The sequence below is a fragment of the Neofelis nebulosa genome, chromosome 15, assembly GCF_028018385.1.
Source record: "Neofelis nebulosa isolate mNeoNeb1 chromosome 15, mNeoNeb1.pri, whole genome shotgun sequence".
Lineage (NCBI taxonomy): Eukaryota > Metazoa > Chordata > Mammalia > Carnivora > Felidae > Neofelis > Neofelis nebulosa.
In genome coordinates this window covers 25097442-25118224 of record NC_080796.1, presented here as the reverse complement: position 1 = coordinate 25118224, position 20783 = coordinate 25097442, and the positions used below count along the sequence as shown (strand labels likewise).

General features: G+C 47.2%; 1 protein-coding gene across 6 annotated transcripts in view; it reads left to right on the top strand.

Annotated features, from left to right (window-relative positions):
* Positions 1 to 20783, top strand: part of ASTN1 (astrotactin 1) — a 303122-nt gene that overhangs the window by 254680 nt on the left and 27659 nt on the right. For all 6 annotated transcript variants that reach the window (XM_058700150.1, XM_058700151.1, XM_058700154.1 and 3 more), the window contains one exon: positions 14862 to 15130. In XM_058700150.1, the coding sequence (XP_058556133.1) occupies positions 14862 to 15130 (269 nt within the window). The remainder of the gene's footprint in view (positions 1 to 14861; positions 15131 to 20783) is intronic.

Here is a 20783-nt window from a genome sequence, read left to right as displayed (position 1 = left end):
TGTTTCTGAAAGTACAGTTAGATGTGCCTCAGGGATTTGGAAATATCAATGATTAATTTTCTTATCAACCATCTTAAAGGAGTCCTTTTGTCCCAGCTTCCTTGATATCACTTAAGTTCCTGGCACTGGGGTGAGACTGTATTTTGTTAGGAGTATGTGCACTTACACATACACATGCACACAGGGGCAGACATCTATTACATTGTGTGGCTTTATTTGTTTGACATTAGACTAGAATGAAGACAATATCCGAATTGTCCTCCAGTAGACTTGTTACCATAGGAATGGAAATTAAATCCAAGATCCTATAGCTACAAGGTTTAGAAAAAGATAGGATTCATGACTCGATATATCTGAAGTGGCTTATCTTCTGTATTTCTCTGTGGGTTTTTGATTCCAGATTGATATAAGGGAAAGATACCCCTGAGGTCTTCCTGAAACCTAGGAGGGATTTGCTTTTTCTCTCTTCTGTGAAAATAAAAAAGAATCTAGAAGTCCTAGCACTCTCTTAGTACTAACCCCTAAGTATTATAGATCATTACTCAAGGTCCTTAAATACTGCCATTTATATACTACCCACCTGTGCAGGAACCATCCAAGTAGTATTGAATTTCAGGGAGAAATATTTTGTAACTAGAAAGGTTGGCTTGGAGGATCAAAATTTAATCTTACGTAGCATTTTTATTTGAAATAGGTAAAGCTCAACATGGTCACCAGCATCTTTTCTACCCATTTGCCCCCATTTAAAAAATTTTTTTTAATGTTTATTTATTTTTGAGAGAGAGAGAGAGAGAGAGAGAGAGAGAGAGAGAGAGAGAGAGGGCATGAGCAGGGGAGGGGCAGAGAGAGAGAGGGAGACACAGAGCCCAAGGTGGGGCTCGAACTCACGAACTGTGAGATCATGACCTGAGCCGAAATCGGACACTTAACCAAGTGAGTCACCCAGGTGTCCCCTCTTTCCCCCCAGGATTAATGAAAAGATCACCCAACTGCTGGAGGGATGGGTTGCCAGCCTTGAGGGTCACCTTGGGACCATAGGGACCATGTCACTTTGAACAAGCATACTACTAACAGTGATGCTTGAGAGGCCACCATTAGGCAAACCAGCCACATCTTTTGATTGATTGTCATGCATCAAAAGTGTACATGGAAGCACGTGGTCACAAACGAATTATGAATTTAGCATCATCTTTTCCTTCCCCTCTCCCATCCCATGGGGCTGTCATGACTCCAGTACTAAAGCCAGTGGGTCAGCCACATTCTGGCTCTCCTCCCTCCTGCCATCTCAGGCAGGCAGCTAAGTACTCACAGAAGCCTGGACTTAGGCATGGCTTCCTTGGCCTCACTTTTGGGGGGCAAGTAGTGGAGCCCTTCCTCAACCATAGTCTGTTTCCCCACAACGTGGGGGATTTCTGATCCCTTAACTATGTAGGAACGGACTTCCTGGCAACCTTGGTGTGTTAGGTTCCTACAGATCCAAAGCCTGCAAGTTTAGTCCTCACTTACTACTGAGTATTCTTGTTCTGTCTCTAGCTCATGAAGATCCTTGTTCTGTTTTTGATCGTCAATGTTTGTTCACTTTTCACTCATTTTGTATGTATTGAGTACCTACTGGGTTCTCAGACTGTGCTACAAGACTGGGCTAGGTTTTGGAGATGTAATGGTGAACAATGGCTACCATTGAGAGCTAAGTTATTGGAGGCCAGGCTAAGGGTTTGACATGTCTTATCCCATTTAACTCTCAGAACAACCCAGTGAGACAAGTTGTGTTATTCATCAATTTAACTCATAAGGGAACTGTAGCCCAAAGAGTTTAAGCGTCTTATAATATATCCCAGACCTCTGAATTTGAACCCAGGCCTAACTGCCTCCTCTCAGGAGATGAGGAATTCTGGGTGAAGAAGGTCTTTGCCAGCTGAGGTGGTGGCCTGGGATATGATATGCTTACAGTGTCTGTCTCAACGGTTTATGCTGAGACAGATGGGGCTTCACCTCTTTCTGGCCTTCCCTTCATTTTCAACACCAGACATCTGCTTTCATTGGTGGTCCAGTATCAAAGGTCTCAGAGACGGCCCTCCTCACTGACCATGTCCTCACACATCATTGGGTCTGGGAGCTTCTGCTGGCTCAGGGGCTAGGCAGGGCCATTTCTGCCTGGCTGTTGGCTGGCTGGCTGGCTGGCTGGCTGGCTGTTCTCCCCATCAACCATTAATTTCCTTATTGAAATAAGAAAAATTGTATGTTTGCACAAGAGTGAGGTAGACTTTAATGGAGACTGTGGTGTCAGGGCTTTTAATGGCCAAAGTGACAAGATGGCCTTCTTTATGGGTGATGACAGCTGGGCCCTGCTACATGAGTAACAGCCTCTTTCTTCCTTGGCTGGAAGAAACCTCACAGGTCATTCTAACATTTGTAATCATCTTGATCTCTACTCTTGCTATAAGCATGCAGGGAAGTAGAGTAACATCACAGTGTCACCTTGGTCGGACATAATGATAAAGTTCTCTTGAAGGCATTTGAACGAGATGCGTTAATAATGAAATGTATTAATAAATACACACCTTTATACTCACTGTCTGCAGGAGAGCATTAGATCTGGCTTCTGCATCTGCCCCTCATTTTATTGTCCCCCTGAACAGAACTGTCTGCATGGATGTGGCCTTCTCACATCTCCATGAAGTTCTTTATGAGATGAATGTGCATGATTGACTAGATCTATGCTTGGTCAAGAGTATAAAGTTTTCTGACTTTGATTATTATCACCTAAGTAGGACTGACCACACAGTGTGGTTTTTGTCTGGCAAAATCCAGGAAGCACCAACAATAGAATTGGATGGCCAACAATAGAATCTGCTGCTGGTGGCAATATCCTTCTCAGGGTCAGCATGCGGTCCTCTTGGCTGGGGAGCACGCTTGGTTACTTCTGGAATAGTTCAGGCCAATGTCATCAGAGTCTGAATCAGTAGTTTTCAAATTAGGCTGCTTGTGCCTGGGGCTCTGAGTAGATGCTTGAATGGCTCCATAAACAATAGAGTTGTTTATTTTTTACCAAACAGTCAAGATGCCAAACGCCTAGGAATCTATTCCCCACTTTAATTTCTTTTACATATTGGGATAACGTGGAGAATTTTTAAGAAGTGTTCTGGCAATATTTATAAAATTACTCTTGTGTAGGGTGTCGAATCCCAACATGTCATGTGAGGATGGCCGCGTTATCCGAAGTCAGAATCCTTTGGTATGTCTGATAAGATGCACATCCCTGGCCCTGCTGCACTGATTTAGAGAAAGACCAAGAAGATGAAGTCACAGAAAGTAGCAGTTTAACATCTGGCTGTTAAAAGGGACACAAAGCTCTTCTTCTGAAGAGTCCTCCCCCCCGCCTCCCTGCCCTGCCATGACATCCCTAGCAGTGGCTGTCTGGCTTCCATACAAATGCTTCTGCCCACCATCTCCTAGGCGGCCCATCTTACTTCGTATCAGTTGTAAGTTATTACAAGATGTGTCCCTGAAGGAATCTAGAGTCCTCCTTCAGTCTCCCCCATACCCAGCAAAGTGGATTTCCAAATTTCCTCATGGGCATGCCCTAAGCCTATCTCTGAAGCCTCTGATATCACTCCCCATCATATCAGTGTCTGCTTTTCTATCTACTCTCCCACCTCACACACTGGAAAAATGAGCTTCTGGCAAAAATGTGTCTGTGCACATGAGCACTGAGTACTGTACTGACAGAGAGTAGGCACTCAGTGAAAACCTGTGGCTCAGTAAACTCATTCTCTCCCATTTCCTTCCTTGGATCTTTATTCTACCTCTGAAACATACAGAATTCATGTGATCCCACGTCCATGTGACAGCCCTTCAGATCCTTGGAGAGAGAGCTCCCAAGTCCGCTTCCAGGTCTCCTGGTATCCATTCCAGACTCCGCCCGCCATCTGCTTCAACCATTGTTGATAGGATACCGGGTCCATGTGCCCCAGAACCCTGACTGCCCTCCCTGTTGTCAGAGTATGTCTCTCCCTGACTCACCCAGAAGTGAACCAGCTCTTGGAGGGTGGCTTGACATGACACCACTTTGGCCCATCACTGCATGGGCAGTGCACTCTCTTAAATACAGCCTGAGATTACATCCGCCTGCCGCTCGTTGCTGGCCTGTTCATCTTGCAACCCTTGCTTTCCCGTGCATCTGGTTGTTTCCACCACTTGCAGCCAGGCTGAGCCAGTGAGCCCTCCCTCACAGACCAGTGTGGGTTACAGCTCTGGATGAATCTATGTCTCATAAGGAGAGTTTGATTAAGGTTGGATGGGTGGCTGCAGGGACCATATGTCTGAGAACAGAGCACAGGTCACCGAGAGGTGAAAAGATCCTGGTCCACTCAGCACATTTGAAACTCAAGAGAGGAGGACCAAGAGGTAAAGGACTTAAGCAGAATCCAAATCACCACCAGGAGCCACAATCTATTGGAGCCCGTGGCTCCAACGGGCAGGACAGCAGCATAAATTTCAGTGAGGCAAAGCTAAGTGGTAACGGACTTTAACTTCTGTCATATATAGTTAATTTGCAGAATAAATTGGCCAGGGCAGCAAAAGGACTTAACATCCACATTCATTTGAAAAACAGAAGCTAGATGAGTATCAAGAGGAAAATGGAGACCGTTACGACATTCCCTTGCTGGTTGGAATAGTATTATTATTAAATAATATTTTTATTAAAAATTTCTAGACCGTTTGGTAGTTAAAGATATTTATACACCAGCCTTCGCAGTGTCTCAGCAAGGCATTGAATCTCCCTCTGCGGAGCCACATAACCCCCAGAGGCTCCCACCTGAGTGTAAGTCATGTCAGCATCCCAGCCACTCTCTCTGTCTCTCTCTGTCTCTCTCTGTCTCTCTCTCTCTCTCTCTCTCTCTCTCTCTCTCACACACACACACGCACACACACACACACACACACACACACTGTGCAAGCCAGGCTCTTGTCACGTGGAGCAAAGGCAAGTACTGGTCACATGCCAGTTCCACCCATCTCAGAATGTCAAGGAGTTTCTCTCCATTATGCTTGTCTTGTCCAGATTTGAAGTCTGAAGGAAAAGAGAGGACAAGCCCCCAGGTGGAGCACATAAAGGGCAGGAGACTGAATACATGGAGGAGGAGGTGGAAGGAGTCACACACAGAATGTCCCTGAGGGGATGGCTCTGGCAAAGCGAAGGGGACTCCTGGGCACCCCTGACTGGGAAATGATACTGCCTGGGAAATAGGAGGAAGCATCGTTAATTCCACTCCGGAAAGGACCGGAAGCTCAGAGAGGCCCACGCTGGTCCTGGGAGCCGTGTCTCTCTGGTCCAGGGTTCTCCCTCCACTTGTGCCTGGGCTACTTACTCCCCAGAGTGATCCTGGCTCCTTCTGCCCCCGAGTGGTCTGAGGGTGTGCTTGGCTTCCCAGCACAGCTTCCCAGACAGGACACACAAGACTGGGGAAAAGAGCTAACCTGCGGACAAGAGCACGGGAGGCTCTGCTGGGAGCCCGATGAGCGTGCCCACTCACTCGGGTAGTCTCTCCACTAATGGAGGGTCGCAAAGAGCCATCCCATGGGTGCTCCTCATTTTCCCCTCTCTCTGAGCCCCGTCCTCCGCCTCCCTCCCCATGCCGCTCTGTCAGCAGGGATAATCCCGTGCAGCTCTGTACATCCACAAGGCTGTGACTCTGAATCTCGATGTCAGGTTTATTTTGATGTTGACGAGAAGCTGCACAGAGCTGCAGCGGGGCCTTGGGATGCTGAGGGAGCCGAAAATTTCTTCTCTCTTCCCATTGCCTGGGGCCCTGGGAGGAAGTCCAGCAGGTGCACAGCCAGCCCCCAGGCATCACTGGCCGTCGATCAGGGGAGAGCTCAGTGGTTGATGTCACAATGCTACAGGCTATGGACACTGCAGTGGAGGGACTGCAGCTCTTACATCCTGAGTGGCTTCTCCCTAAAACTCATGCCCACCTCATGTGACCTTACTTGGAAACGGGTTCTCTGCCGATATAATTCACAGAGTGGGTCCCAAATCCAATGACTGGTGTCCTTAGAAGGAAGAGGGAAACTTGGAAAATTTGGGCACAGAGAAGGCGACCGCATAACAGCTGAGACCAGGATCGGAGCGGTGCAGCTTCAAGCCGAGAAACTCCAAGAAATGCCATGAGGTGAGCCACTAGAAGCTGGCAGAGGCGAGGAAGGATTCTTCCCGAGAGCTTGCAGAGGAAGCGTGGCCCTGTGGACACTGATTTTGGACTTTGTGCCTCCAGACCTGGAGGAATAAATTGTTTGAAGCCACTCTGTTGGTGCTGATTTGTTTTGGCAGCCCTAGGAAATGAAGGGGGAGAGACTTGATAAGAACAAAAACCTTGGAGAACCGCTCAGAGTCGCATGAAAGGCATCTGGTGAATAACGTATCGGGCCGTAAGAGGCAAATGAAAAAATGGAATCAAGTCAACATTACAAAAGGGTGTTCGACAGTGTGCACGTATATTCATTACACTTCAGCCAAGGCTGAGCAAGTACCTGCAGAGGACCCAGTGCTGGGCTCTGGGGACATATGGGTGAGTAAGGCCCCATCCTGGAGAAGAGTGGGACAGACAAGACATGGAACCAAACTCAGTCTGATGCAGTGGTGGGTGCTCTTCTGGACACGGGCTCCAGGTACCAGTGGAATTACTTCTATTAGGGACGATGGGAGCAGAGAGGATCTTAATAAATATATAGGGAAGGAAGGGGGTGCCTGGGTGGTGCAGTCCATTAAGCTCAGGTAACCTTGGCTCAGGTAACAATCTCACGTTCGTGAGGTTGAACCCCACGTCAGGCTCTGTGCTGACAGTGCGGAGCCTGCTTGGGATTCTCTGTCCTCCTTTCTCTCTGCCCCTCCCCCACTCATTCTCTGTCTCTCTCTCTCTCTCTCTCTCTCTCTCTCTCTCTCAAAATACATAAACTTTAAAATAGATAAGTGAATAAATGTATAGAGAAAGGTGGAGGGAAGAGAGAATTTTTGGTGTGTGAGGACAGTGATACCAGCCCCATCTCCCATATGCACTTAGTAACTGTTTCCAGATAACCCCCTGAGCCACATCAGGTTTCCTGGCCTCAACTTTATGGTGAATCCTAACGAGGCTTTGTGTTACGGACTCGAGGAGTTACAGGCGGTGAGAGACCAGAAAGAGCTACAATCCCTTTGCTTCTTGCCACCCCTTTGTATTTGTTGAATGCTCACCAAGTGCCAGGCATTGGGTGAGAACCAGGCAGTTTCTGGCCCACTGGGGACTGGCAGTGTAGCTGACGAGAAGGGTTCATGTTTGACAAAGCTTTAGGGCTTCCTAGGAATTCTTGGATTTTATTATCGATCCTCTTGAGACACATGGGGCTGCGTAAAGATGGGTCTCTAGGCATCCTCAAAGCGGCGGTTCATGGAGCTTTCTTCATTTTTCCCCTTTTCACTAAGTTCAAGATTAAAGGGGGTGCAGATGGAGTCACAGCCAGGCAAAGACCATCTTTGTGTTTTTATTAATCCCTCGGCAGGTGCTGCTATTCCATTTTTTGGACTCAACCTCTCCTCCTAAGTGGACCATCACTATTACTGACCAAAAAAGAGGCTGACAGAGACTTTGGTGAGTTTTGGTCAGAGGTTTGGTCAGTTCGTTACTCGATTAACTGTTCCCATGCCAAAGAGGACTAACGACTTTTGGCAAAGACAGAGCACTGCACCTGCACCAAAACTTCAGTCTAACGTGAACCCAACTAGCCAGGAACCTCAACCAGGCAATCGTTTGTTTGACAACGTGCCCATCAAGGGGAGAGGGAATCGTAGAAACTGTAACCTTAGGTTATCGATCAACTTTTCAAAAGCCCTTTGGGGTATATGTACCATTTTATTTCTGTCTCCTACAGCTTCTAAATCTGCACAGTCATAATTGATAAACAAAACGATCACCTGAGGTGCCTTGAGGAAAGGCTTAATTCTGTTTGGTAGGCAATGCTTCACGAGGCAGGCAGAAAATTGGAAAACTGCATTTTTAGAGAAGAAAAATGTCAACAGGAATTGGAGGAAAAGTAAGCATTTTCTGGCTAAGTATCAATTAAACAAAAAATTCAATTTTCCAGAAGACACCTTTTCTTCAACCCCACAGTTAATTGTGCTTTGCCAAGGTGCCCAGTGGATGTTTGACGACTGCTAATTATTTAACTGGACCTCACCACACCCAGAGATGCTGCTCATGCCTATAACAAAGACCATTTGCTATTTCTAGAAGCTTCCTGAAGAAGTACCAAAGAACTAGATCTGAAGTTTCAGAAACTTTAATTTGAGGGCCAAAAGAATACATCCTGACATAGGATATTTTTTAATTGTGAATTCATGTGTAGGGAAGGGCAGGAATATAAACTCTATGTCCAACATGTTGGACAGTTGTGAACCAATGGTTTTCTAGTATTTAATCCCAAAAGCACATCCCCAAAGATGTGCTTCCTCTAAGCTCATAGGTAATGATGAATGTGTGCCTGGAAACGTGGGTGGGCTCCTGTGTACAGGCTGAGATGGGGCAAGGTAGGAAAACTGCAGAAGATACAGGTTTCCATGTTTCCTCCTTAGGGCCATTCTTGGGGGCTAGAGTGTCCCCCCCCCCCCCGCTCTTGCTGTTACAACCACTGTCTTTTTTTATTGGTGAAGTAGAATGCACGATGCTGAATCCCAGTACAAATGCTGTCACTCACGCCCCCCACAGCGATGTGCCTTCCACCTCAGCAGCTGTTGGATACCCGCGGCCTCATGGCCCAGGACACCAGTCATATCCGTTTGCCACTTTGTGACATTAGTGGCTGTAACGCTCCCACATTTACTAGTCACGGGAAAACCACTGCCTGCTCGTCGGTGCCACAATCGGCTGCTCCTTTTTTTAAGCTTAACTCCTTCTATCCCAAGATAAACACTCCATGTACAGCCATAGCCTTTGAGATTTTGCAAAAGTACACCTTTTGCAAGGTGTACTTTTGCGGTATTTCCTCAAATTTTTGCAATCAGATTATCTCGGGCCAGTTCACATTTGTCCCTGAGAGGGGTGGAACTTGCTCTGGATGGACGTCCATCTTTTTTATAGGAGAAAACCAGAAAATCTCAAAAGAACCCAGGACGGCAAGGCGAGAAACGAATTGAAACCCTGCCTGTCTGGTTAGTACCTAGTCACGTCCTATACAAGTCATTATAAATGATTTATTAATTCGACAGACGTCAGTAGACATTCAATACATATTTGCTTAATGAATTGTCGAATGCATTAACTACTTGTTAGGCAATAACAACACTGTGGGACATTACAGTGGAAGAACTAGACACAGTTTTGCCCCTCAAGGAGCCCGTTTGGTGGCAGGCAGGGCAGGCAAGTAGACAGGCATCATGAGAGTAATTAACTTTGGAGAGGCCTCACTGTGTCCTCACTGTGTACGGCAAAGCTCTCTTCATGGATTATATCAGTTCACCTCCACCACAGCTTTATGAAAGCAGTTCAGTTGCTGTCTCTTTTTTATGGACGAGAAAGCCCAGGCCCAGAAAGGTTCAGAAACTCACCCCAAATTGTACAGCTAGCAAGTGCTAAGGTCAGAAGTCAATCCCGGGCAGTCTGACTCTGACCTCACACTTTAAACTGCTGTGCCGCTGGGGCAGCCGTGGGCGAGCAGAGGAGTGGATGGTTTGGGGAGGTAGAGAATGTGGAGACTGGGTGATTGGTTGGGAGGGCAGGGAAGAACCAACAACGAAGCCCAGCCTCGCATGCTGAGCAGTGAGGAAGCTGGTGCCATTCGCTGGACGAGCACCTTGGAGAGAAGAGGCAGGCTGATGGAGAGAGTATGGATGAATGACCACAGCAGTTTGGGACATGTTGGCTTTGAGGTGCCCGTCGGACATTCAGATGGATTTCCAAGCAAGCTATTGACAAGGCTCTGTTAACACCGGTGGGAGAGGTCCCGGCTAGAGACGGGGGGTTGGCTGTGGTTAGGATAACACTTTGTTCTTGCCACTGGATCCTTCGAAGCTTTAGTACGAGGCTAGCAACTGTTTACAAATGCTTCGGTTTTATTCTTTATGTTTGACTTGTTTTTAACTTTTAAGTCTATGGTCGTGGTTGTTATATTCACCCCCTTTACCCTGCCCCCCAAAACATATATCCATGGAGAGAGAGAGAGACAGAGAGAGAGAGAGAGAGAGAGAGAGGAGGGATATGGATACGCTTGAAATGGGTAGAGGAGTTTCAAAGATGAAACCCAATTGAAACACAATTACTGACCCCAAACACTCGCTGTCTCCTACAGAGAAGTAGAGAGAAGTGGCCAGTTTATGCCTTGTCCCCTTCTCCTTGATTATTAACCCATCACATTGTACTTTATTCAGGTCTCAGAGACTGTCTTACGGCAAGTCTAGGAGTTCATTTTAAGTCATCCCAAGTGACCTAAACCTCTCTGTCCAAAGACGTGACCAAACATCCCGAGAGACTGATCTGAGCCGGAGGGCCTGGATGGAAATGTGAATTCAGATACCTCCAGGACACCCTTTGTGACCAGGAGCAGGCTGGCGGCGGGGAGGGTGGTGGAATGCAGGGTGTTGGGGGGCTCCAGGGTGCGGTTTGCCACGGCTGTGCTTCATCTGCCCCACGTCAAGCTTTCTTTCCTGTAGATCCTGTGCCGTCTCCAAGGGCTAGGATCTAATTAGTTTGCATTTGATTTCTTCGCTGCCTAATGAACTACCTCTGTAGTTCTGGCTGTGATGTCATTAGCATCTCATTGCCTTGGGCACCAACTCAGGAGAGAGAGTCTTAAGCAGTCCCCGAATCCTACAGGAATTGTACCAATTTACTTCATAACAACTAATCCACCTCCATGACCTGTCAGTTCCTACCAGCAGAGCAGGCCCTGTATGAGGATGGGTCCCTCGCTTTTATCATCCTCGTAGGCTCCTGAGTCTAGGTGGGTCAGTATGTACACGCCTAAGGCCATGGGCACATCCACAATGAGATTCGGAACATTGAGGATGCCAACATTCTCATTCCACAATATTCTATTGAGGAAATTCATCCACTGGGTGCTGTAGGATACAGATTTAGCCTAAAGCAAATGGCATTTATTTATAGCAAACTGTATTTGCAAAATGCTTTGCAGTTTTGGGGTTGTTAACTACATTCCAGGTTGGCTGTTCTTCTACTTATATGAAAGCTAAGTGTCATGGCTGGACTCCAAAGCCTCCCTGAGAGCAATTCGATGAATTCTGCAAACAGGGATAAGAGTGTGCCACGCCCCTTCTGGGCACCTGGATGCCCTTGATCAGAAGGCACTTTGCCAATTATAATCTTTTATGCCCTTAATTGTAGCTCCTTTCTTATGTCCAGAGTCTCTGTAACTTGTTGAAATCGCATATTCATTTTATTAAGAGACAACGTAGTGACTTAAAGTACTAGAGAATTTCCACCAGGGATCTAGAGGGCAGAAGAGGCAACAAGTACCTAAGGAATGTAACCAGAGTAGGAGGTGGAGGGGGGAGCCATTGAACAATAAGGAAATAAGGGGGTCTCCTCTCTGTGACTCTCCATGCACTCTCTCTGCCTCCCGCTCCAACACTGAAGGGGAGTTAAAAGCAAATGTCAAAGATCAGACTCCCCTAAAGCTTTTAGGATTTGAACTACTCTCTCGCTTGCCACAGACATGATGTTATAGGTGCTCTCTTTGGGCAAAGGGAGATTTATCTGGGCTTTCACCACCGGACTCCATCATTTTAAGGAGTATTTCCCAATTGTGCCTTTAACTGCGCATGGAAAATGCATTTCCTCTTTGAAAAATCTCTCTCACACACACATCTCTATTCTTTGCTGGAGCCTGAATGGATGGCTTTGGGAGTTCGCTGCTCATCACTTCTGTATAAATCCAGCTCCTCTCTAGACAGCTCCGTACTGCATGACCAGGGGGCTAGAGGGTCCTTCACAGGGCCTGCTTTCTACGAACCTGAATATTTTCAGGAGAAAGAAAATAGGATTCTGGATCAAAACAAGAGTTTGGTGGTCTGCCACCATCTTCTTTTGCATCCTCCTTCCCACGCCTCTCTTCTCCCTAACCGTGCTCCTGCCCGGATATCGAAGGGGATTCGTGGTATCTTGATTTTGCTTGGGACAGTCAGCAGACAGCCACCAGGGAATAGCCTCTCAACTGTTTACAGCAATTACAAGTCTTAAGGATGGAGTGCTGGAGGGCTGGGAGGTGGTCACTCAGCTCCACTGTGTTTGGGGATTCGGTGCCCTCTAGTGGCCACATCTGGCTGTCACAGCGGTGCACCCTAAGTGATAAATGGGCAGGCGTCCTACACCTGAATGCGTGTGGAGTGTGTGGTGGGCAAGTGGGGGGCAGAGTTCCTGGATATTTGGGGATTCAAGGCGAGAGGAAAGGAATTTGGTGGCATATTATCTCCACTTAGAAGTGTCACTCCATGTGAAGGATATTGAGGGAGGATTTTCATTCTCAGTCTCTCAGAATTACCTGTCTTGCTCTCTATTGTTTCTCCTTAGGATACATTTTCTGGAATTAGGCTACTCATTAAATTTTTTTCTTATTCCACTGGAAAAAAATGGTACTGTCACACACTTTTTTAAGTTGCCAGGTGTTACTTTTCCAAGTTTATTTTCTGTAGTACCAGAGTGGCCACACAGAATTCATTGCAAGATTTTCCCTCTCACAGAAGTCATTTTACACTTGATATCGCCATCTAGTGGTCATTTCATGGGACCTCTTTTCCCCGCCTCTGTTGAATACACTCCACAAGGAGGGCTGTGGGTTGAGATGAATCTGATCGGAAGGGTCACGAGGGCCCTCCAGGAGACACTCAAGCTCTGTGGCAAGGTTTGTGCAGCAAAAATTTTTAAATTTTGTCTTGAAAAGACGCACTGTGTTTTCACTGATTTTTTTTTTTTTTTTGGAGTTTCATTCATTTCCCCAAAGAATGAAGGCCTTTTTTTCTAGAAATCGTATCAAGAATCCAAGACCTCATTCACTTCTTATCCCTACCCAGTCCATATATCCTGTTATATGGCCTGGCCAGGGGCTGGCCAGGGGCTGGGTGAGGAGAGTCCTTCCAGATTGTGGTCATTTTACAAATACTCTCAGCCATGGGACTGAGTTGCATAAGCCTGAATGTCAATCAGGATTTACATGTGGCTCAAGGGACCTTGGGGCTCGCTGGTGTGGGCTCCTGGGCCTCCCTATTTGATAACATCATTCTTGGTTTTGGTACATGTAGTTATGCAGTTTTTATAAACTAGGAAAGGCTTCAGTTCCACTCTGGGTTTGTTATTAAACAAAAAGCAAATGTGAAATGAATTGTATCCCGTGTTTGCAGTCACTGAGAGAATCCTTTGTGTTAGTGAGCAGGAGGAAAGCCGTGTCAGTGGAGTCTCTGGATAAAGATGCCTCATCCACATATTGAGGGTGTTCATCTGGGAGACAACAGTGCTGAAATGTCTCATGACATTTCCAAACGGGCTCATATTACATAACAAACGAGACAGGCGAGCAGAGCACTCCCTGGACCCCACAAGAGAGAACCTTGTTATCAAGTCAATGAGTTGTATCCCGGTCACCTTCTGGAACCTTCCAACCATTTCCCCCAGAGATCTGGCCCATCAAGTACTGCATTTCCCCCAGATCAGGCCAAGACTACCAGAATGAATGTTCTAGATCTGCCCCTTGTTTCTAAAAGCTCTGTGGCCTGCATGAAATTGTCTCATGTTCGAGACTGCAGTGGTGTCACAAAAGGCCAGGGGTGTAGAAAGGAACCCAAGGCAAAGGTAGACTTGGGTCAACGGACCCTACTTCCATCTTCCTCTGGAATGAAGAGGTTAAATGGGAAATCATGAAGGCTTGGAGGACAAATATCAAGCCATGCTTTCTTCCATAGGGAACAAAGTATTATGTTCGGGTAAGCATTTCTCATCTTTGACACCAAAAATAAACCAAGAGTTTCTCTAACTACCTTTTTTACTCATCAATCAAGGGTGATGTGAATCTGTCTCTTTGGAGTGCTTTGGAGCGCAGATCTTTTTGAAAAAGCCAGAACTTCCTCCCCATATTCAATACATTGATGGGTAGTGAAGCAGAGAAGTCCTCTTCTTCCCCCAATGACTCAAAGGCTTTGGAATCTAGCAAAACTGGATTCAAATCCCAGCTCTGACCACCTACTACCCTTGTGTGATCTTAAGGCTCTTGACCACGCTTTCCTCACCCATAAAATGGATGCAATGATGGAAGTCCATGCAGAGAGTTCTTGTAAGGGTTGAAGGAGGCCTGGACTGGATCTCACTTCATAGTTTAGGTAAATCTTACCTGTGGTTATAATGAAGACTGTTATGATGGTGGTTGGCCATGCACTAGCCACTGGGGTGTGTGCTTTAAAAACATGTTGTCACTTATTCATCACACAACGCTAGAGGTAGTACTAGGAATATCTTCATTTAATGGATGAGGGAGCTGAGTCCCGGAATAATCACTGTTGCTACTGTTTGTATTCCTGATGACAGTCCTAGATCCTGCACATGCATTGAAGATGCCTCCCTCTGAGGGGATCAGTGGAGCTGATGATTCTCCGAAAGGAAACAACCTGATCTCACATTTAGAAGGCTGTTTCCAACTCTGTTGGTTACTGGGAGGATGGGTTCCCCATATTCAATGGGAGGTCAGAATCACATCCGTAACCTGCCAGTGACATTTCATGACCTCCCTACGACTTGACTCCGGCACTCGGGCCACAAGAACATGCAAGACCTTGCTCTTTCATGATCCTTGCTCACTGTTCCTTTTCATTTTGTGTCCGGCAGGCAACTCTCCATCCGATGAGTCGGAGGAGCGGGAAAGAGACCCCAAGGTGCTGACGTTCCCAGAATACATCGCCAGCCTGTCAGAGTCTGGCACCAAGCGCATGGCAGCTGGGGTCCGCATGGAGTGCCAGAGCAAGGGACGATGCCCCTCATCCTGCCCCCTGTGTCATGTGACATCCAGCCCTGACACTCCTGCTGAGCCAGTTCTGCTGGAGGTGACCAGAGCAGCCCCCATCTATGAACTGGTGACCAACAACCAGACCCAGAGGGTAAGAGGCCTGGGACCCTTGACTCTGGGAGGCCTGAGCAACAACAGAGGGCTTTCCAGATGGCCTGGGGGGTGACAGGGTGTAGTTGAGCTCCCTGCTAGAATATGGATAGTGAGACTTTTTGTTGAGCTAATCCAGGCACATTATTTGTTTAGATTTGCATGTTTGCATATGAAATCAAATCAGTGCATCCACAACACCCATGGTAATGAGTCAGGAGTCACAACTCAGCATTAGGGTAGGTCCTTGAGCAACAAGGGCTGGAAAGAAAAAGGTGGAGAGGGAGGCACGGCATTTGTAGTCACTAAAGGCCTTGTTCAGAAAGCCTCAGGGGACAGTCATGAGAGGAGGCTCAGCTCCCCTAACAGATCCTGAGCCTAGACCAGCTGCGAGGTTAGGAGGAGTGCATCAGGCCCAGGTCCCGAAGGGAAGAGTCTGGTCTTAGCCTGGAGGGGATGGTTTTCTGCCCATCACTTTGACTCTCAGAACAAAGACTATAAAACACCACATCCATGCAAATCTTCCGCCTCAAATAATGCTACTAGATCATGACATTTCCCAGCAGCACCCCCTTTCCCTCTGCGGCTCCCTTTCCAAAGGTGCTGCGAGAAAACGAATGGACCCAAAGGGATAAGCTGGAGACATGTGGCTTAGCTCATCTCCTAGCTCTCTGATCTCCTCAAGGACAGACAGAACAGAGTGGGTCAAACACACAACAGCAACGGTGATGACGATGACAAGAATAAAAACACGAAAGCTCAGGGTGTGGGACTTTTGAGACTACAGGCAAAGGTGGCCTTGGGGACAAGACTTAGTAGAGTCAGAGCAGAGAGCTGCTTGCCTGCCTGAGAGGTGTGTCCATCGAGGTGGGGCCATAATTGCTTTCTCTGTCCTCCTTTAAGGGACACCTGGTGTATCATGTTGTTTCGTAGGTGATGCTCAGACCAACAAGGACAGATTTTGCACACGTGGGCTTCCCTCACCTTTCCGCCTCTGCCACAGACATTTCACTGAGTGTTTGAAGACAAGGTTTCTCAAAAGAATAAATGGTTCCTTTGGCCTATGAATTCCTCTTCAGTCTGGTAGAAGTGACTGGGGAGGAGGAGTTGGAGAGAAAGGCCCACGAGAGGGGGGTTTACAGGGATGAGGAGGAGGAGGGGTTGGTGTCACTGTGGAGACCCAAAGCTGCGGTGGCTTTAACCCAGCACCCTTACCTGTCTTTTGTGAGCACCCAAGGCTGCTGGTGCCCCAGGATCACCTGTGCACTTGCCTGGGAACAGCAGAGGCAGAGAGCACATGCCCAGCCCTGTGCTGCGGGGCAAGGCGTGCAAAGCTGCAGAATAAGGAAGAGCCTGGTGGGAGAGGAGGACAGAGACTCATGGCTTCCTGCAGGGGCGTCATGAGCATGATGGGGAAGCTAGAGGAATCTGTCTTCATCATCCCCCTCTCTGGATCTCCTACTTTCCACATCTTGGCCCCTCCCTGTCTCCCTGCACTGGTTTCACGAGAGTGGTTGGGAGATACCAGGCATCTGGCCGTATTTTGAATATTTTAATTTCTAAACGCATAGACAAGGTGGCCGAATAGGTTCAGTCACCATCACGTATTTGTTCTTTCTCATTCCTCAGACGCACTCTTTCTTTTCTGCTCATTCTCTCTACTCCTCTGCTTTTCCTTCCAATTTTCTCTTTCTCCCAAAGAATGAGGATGTGGAGTGTAGAAGCAAAGGAGGGGGTGGGGGTGCTAAGTCACAAAACCTGTAAGTTAGCGTGTGTTCTTATCCCTACCTCTCTGGCATGTCTGGAACCAATTTTCTAACCTCTCTTGGTCTCCTTGGCCTCCTTCTCTGGGACCAGTCTATGAAGCCATATTTCAGTCTGTGATTAGAAACAGCCCAGAAACCAGGAGGTGGAGCCGTATAACCCACCAGGTGTCCCAGACCCAACAAACTTGAACTCACCATCTTCCACCCCAAACAGCACAAACATTGTGCTTCAATCTCAGTGAATGGGATTCTCTTCTACCAAGTTGCCCCAAATGGAGACCAAGTTTGCTTCCTTTTCTTGTCACTCCCTGACATCTGTGTATCACCAGGGATCACAGATATCTTGAATCCAGGGGTGTCTGGGTGGCTCAGTCGCTTGAGCGTCCAGACTTCGGCTGGGGTCATGACCTCGCAGTCTGTGAGTTCGAGCCCCGCGTCGGGCTCTGTGCTGACAGCTCAGAGCCTGGAGCCTGCTTCCGATTCTGTCTCTCCCTCTTTCTCTCTGCCCCTCCCCTGCTCATGCTCTGTCAACCTCTGCCTCAAAAATAAATAAAAACATTTTTTTTCGGGGTGCCTGGGTGGCTCAGTCGGTTGAGTGTCCGACTTTAGCTCAGGTCACGATCTCACGGTCTGTGAGTTCGAGCCCCGCGTCGGGCTCTGGGCTGATGGCCCAGAGCCTGGAGCCTGCTTCCGATTCTGTGTCTCCCTCTCTCTCTGCCCCTCTCCCGTTCATGCTCTGTCTCTCTCTGTCTCAAAAATAAATAAACGTTAAAAAAATTTTTTTAAATAAATAAATAAATAAAAACATTTTTAAAAGTTTAAAAAAAGAGACAAATACCTTGAATTCATTCTCTTGTTACTGTACCCCCATCACAGCCTAACTATTTCAGTCATGCACTGTAACATCAGGCCGCCATCTTGTTACAGTAACCTCTTGCTGGTTTTCCTGTGAGATCAGTCAGAGTTTTCTCTCTGATGTGGATATCTGGTCCTACTGCAGCAAGATAATTCAGTGGTTCTGCAGAATCTGTTACATACAATCTAAAATCCTTAGCATGTCATTATAAGGGCCCTTCATTGTCCCAACGGTGTCTTCACTTACACGGTTAGGGTGTACCCACTCTATACTTTATGTTCTATCCTCCAAATTTTAACTCTTTGTACCTCCTTAAACACATTTTCTGTTGTGCATCTAGCCCTTCACACTTGTCACTCTCCCTCCCAGGAATGGCTTGTCATACATTTCTGTCACTGGCAAACTCCTGCTGTGAAGTGTTTCCAGGTTTCAGCTCAAGCATCACCCACTGTGACAAGCCTTCCCTTGTTCTCCGAGGCCAACCCATGTGCCTTCACGGCACATTGTCTGTATCCATACATCTTCTGGAACGCGTATCACCTCCTATCACAAGTGTTCACATGGTTCACTCTCCTGGAGACCCTGAGAAGCACTTGTTCTTCTGTGGCGAGTTGTAGTGGACACATAGTGAGCACTTTGCTGAATCAATGAATGAAATGAATAAATGGAGGAATGAAGGGACCGGTGAACTTGGCTCAAAAGTTCAGCTGCTTTCCTTAGAACAAAGTAATAACAAAAATGGGAAAATCCCATTTCTTTTCTGGAATCAGGATTAAATCTCATAACAAATGAGGACTCCCCAGGCAATGCCTGACACACTGCAGATACTAAGAAAAACGTTTTTTTCCCCTTCCTTTCCAAAAGGCCTTCTTCTTGATTCCTCTCTTCTACCCTGTCCTGCCTTCTCAGCTAGCTATGGCCCAGGATTGAGGGAGTCAGAACTCGTGGAATTGTGCAAGTCAAAAGTGGAAAGTTAAAGCTTTTGAAGAAATGTTTGTTGCCATAAGTGTTGGTCCTTACTCCTTTGGGTTGGAAATCTGATAATGTTGTTCCCCTATTTAAAACACTTTAATGAGGCACCTCAGTGGCTCAGCCAGTGAGTGTGTGACGCTTGATTTCAGCTCAGATCACGATCTCATGGTTCATGAGCCCCGCATCAAGCTCTGCACTGTCAGTGTGGAGCCTGCTTAGGATTCTCTCTCTCTCTCTGTCTCTGTCTGTCTCTCTCTCTCTCCCCTCCCTCTCTCACTCTCAAAAATTAATAAAGTAAACTTAAAAAAAAAGCGGGGGGTGGTGCCTTGGTGGCTCAGTCAGTTAATTGTCTGACTCTTGATCTCGGCTCAGGTCATGATCTCACAGTTCATGAGATCGAGCCCCAAGTCTGGCTTTGTGCTGACAGTATGGAGCCTGCTTGGGACTGTCTGTCTCTCCCTCTCTCTCTGCCCCTCACCCACTCTTTCTCTCTCAAAAATAAATAACCATAAAAAATAACCACTTTAATGGCTTGCAGCTGCCCTCAGACTGTGACACTGCCCCTCACCATGGCCCACACGACCTCTGTAACACGCCCCACCCCTTCCTATTTGCTGAGAACCTCTTCCCCCTTCACTCTGTCTCTTAGAGCCAGAGCAACCTTTTCTCCGTTGATTTTAGAGGTCAAGTTTCATCCAGGCTGAAGTCTTCTTAATATTGGTTTTTCCACCTGGAACACTTCCCCATCTTTTGTAACCAGACTCCTGATCTGTCCCTCCAAGTTCAATAAAAACACATCCTCAGGGAGGCTTTCCCAAACTCCTCTGTGAGACCGGCCGCCCTCCTTGTCCCTCCTGCCACATTTCACCCTTTTCCGTTGGAGTCCCCACCACCCAGTTGTAGTTATTTGGCTACTTATGTAACTTGTGCTTGTTTATTCTTTTGCTGCAAGATTTATGTGGGCAGAGACTGTATAGGTCTTACGCATCACTGTATCCTTAACGCCAAGCACAGGAAACACCCCCACAGGTGCTTAGCTAGTAATTGTTGATGGAAGACTGTAAACGGGCAGCCACAATTTCCTCTCTATTCTACCAATCTCAATGAAAGTCTGTTTTCTTAGTTTAGAAAAGTATACTTTTGATTTGAATTTGGTTCAGGCAGGCAGAGCATAAAGTGAGCACCTACCGTGCGCCCGGCTTCATGCTGGGAACTGGCAGATCCAGCGTTTATGAAGAGAGCTTTGCTAGAAAGAGCCTGAGATGTAGCATGGGTCACCTTGAGCTCAGGTTCTGTCACTGCCCCCATTCACTAGCCCGTGACCCTGAGCAGCTCACCTCACCTCTTTGACTCTAAGTGTCCTCCACTGTCAATCATAACGATTTTCCAAGGAGCTCAAACTAAAGTGTTAGCCCTACAAGGGCCTTGAGATTCTAAACTGCACACATATTATAGTGATACTCAGGAATTGGCGCCTCCTCCCTAGACGCTCCCAACCTGAGGGATTGGGATGAGGAAGATCAATATTGACCCTTATTTTCAACTATGTCAAGTTCTGAAGCAACGTAACTTGGGATACTGGCTTTCAGCATGGGCGTTTTGATTTTTGTAGGGCTTTCTCTCTCTTTTTTTTCTTCTTCTTCTCCTCTTTTTTTTTCTCCTTTTCCTTCCTTCTTTCTTTCCTTTCTCCCTCCCACCGCCCCCCTGTCTCTTTCTTTCAGTTTCTTGGCCCCAAATTTTCCATGTGGGTTTGGTAAGAGCGGGTCAGAGAGAAGAGACTCACAGGAAAAGCGGCGGCTGCAATAGATGGGCTGACCCAGAGAGAAAGCTGACCTTGGCCAGCTTGGCCAGCCATGTGCCATGCGGCCAGCCTCCCCCTCTGCCCATCCCTGGCCTGGGGTTGAGGCAGCAGCACCCCGCTGAGGGGTCAGTGCCCGTCAGGATCTGCTTCCTCGCCAGAGAATTGCCCCATCTCAAGTTCTGCTCCTTGACTGGTCTAATTTTATCCCTTTGTCCTTTCATTTAATACTGAATATCTGCTATGGAAACACTGTATATAA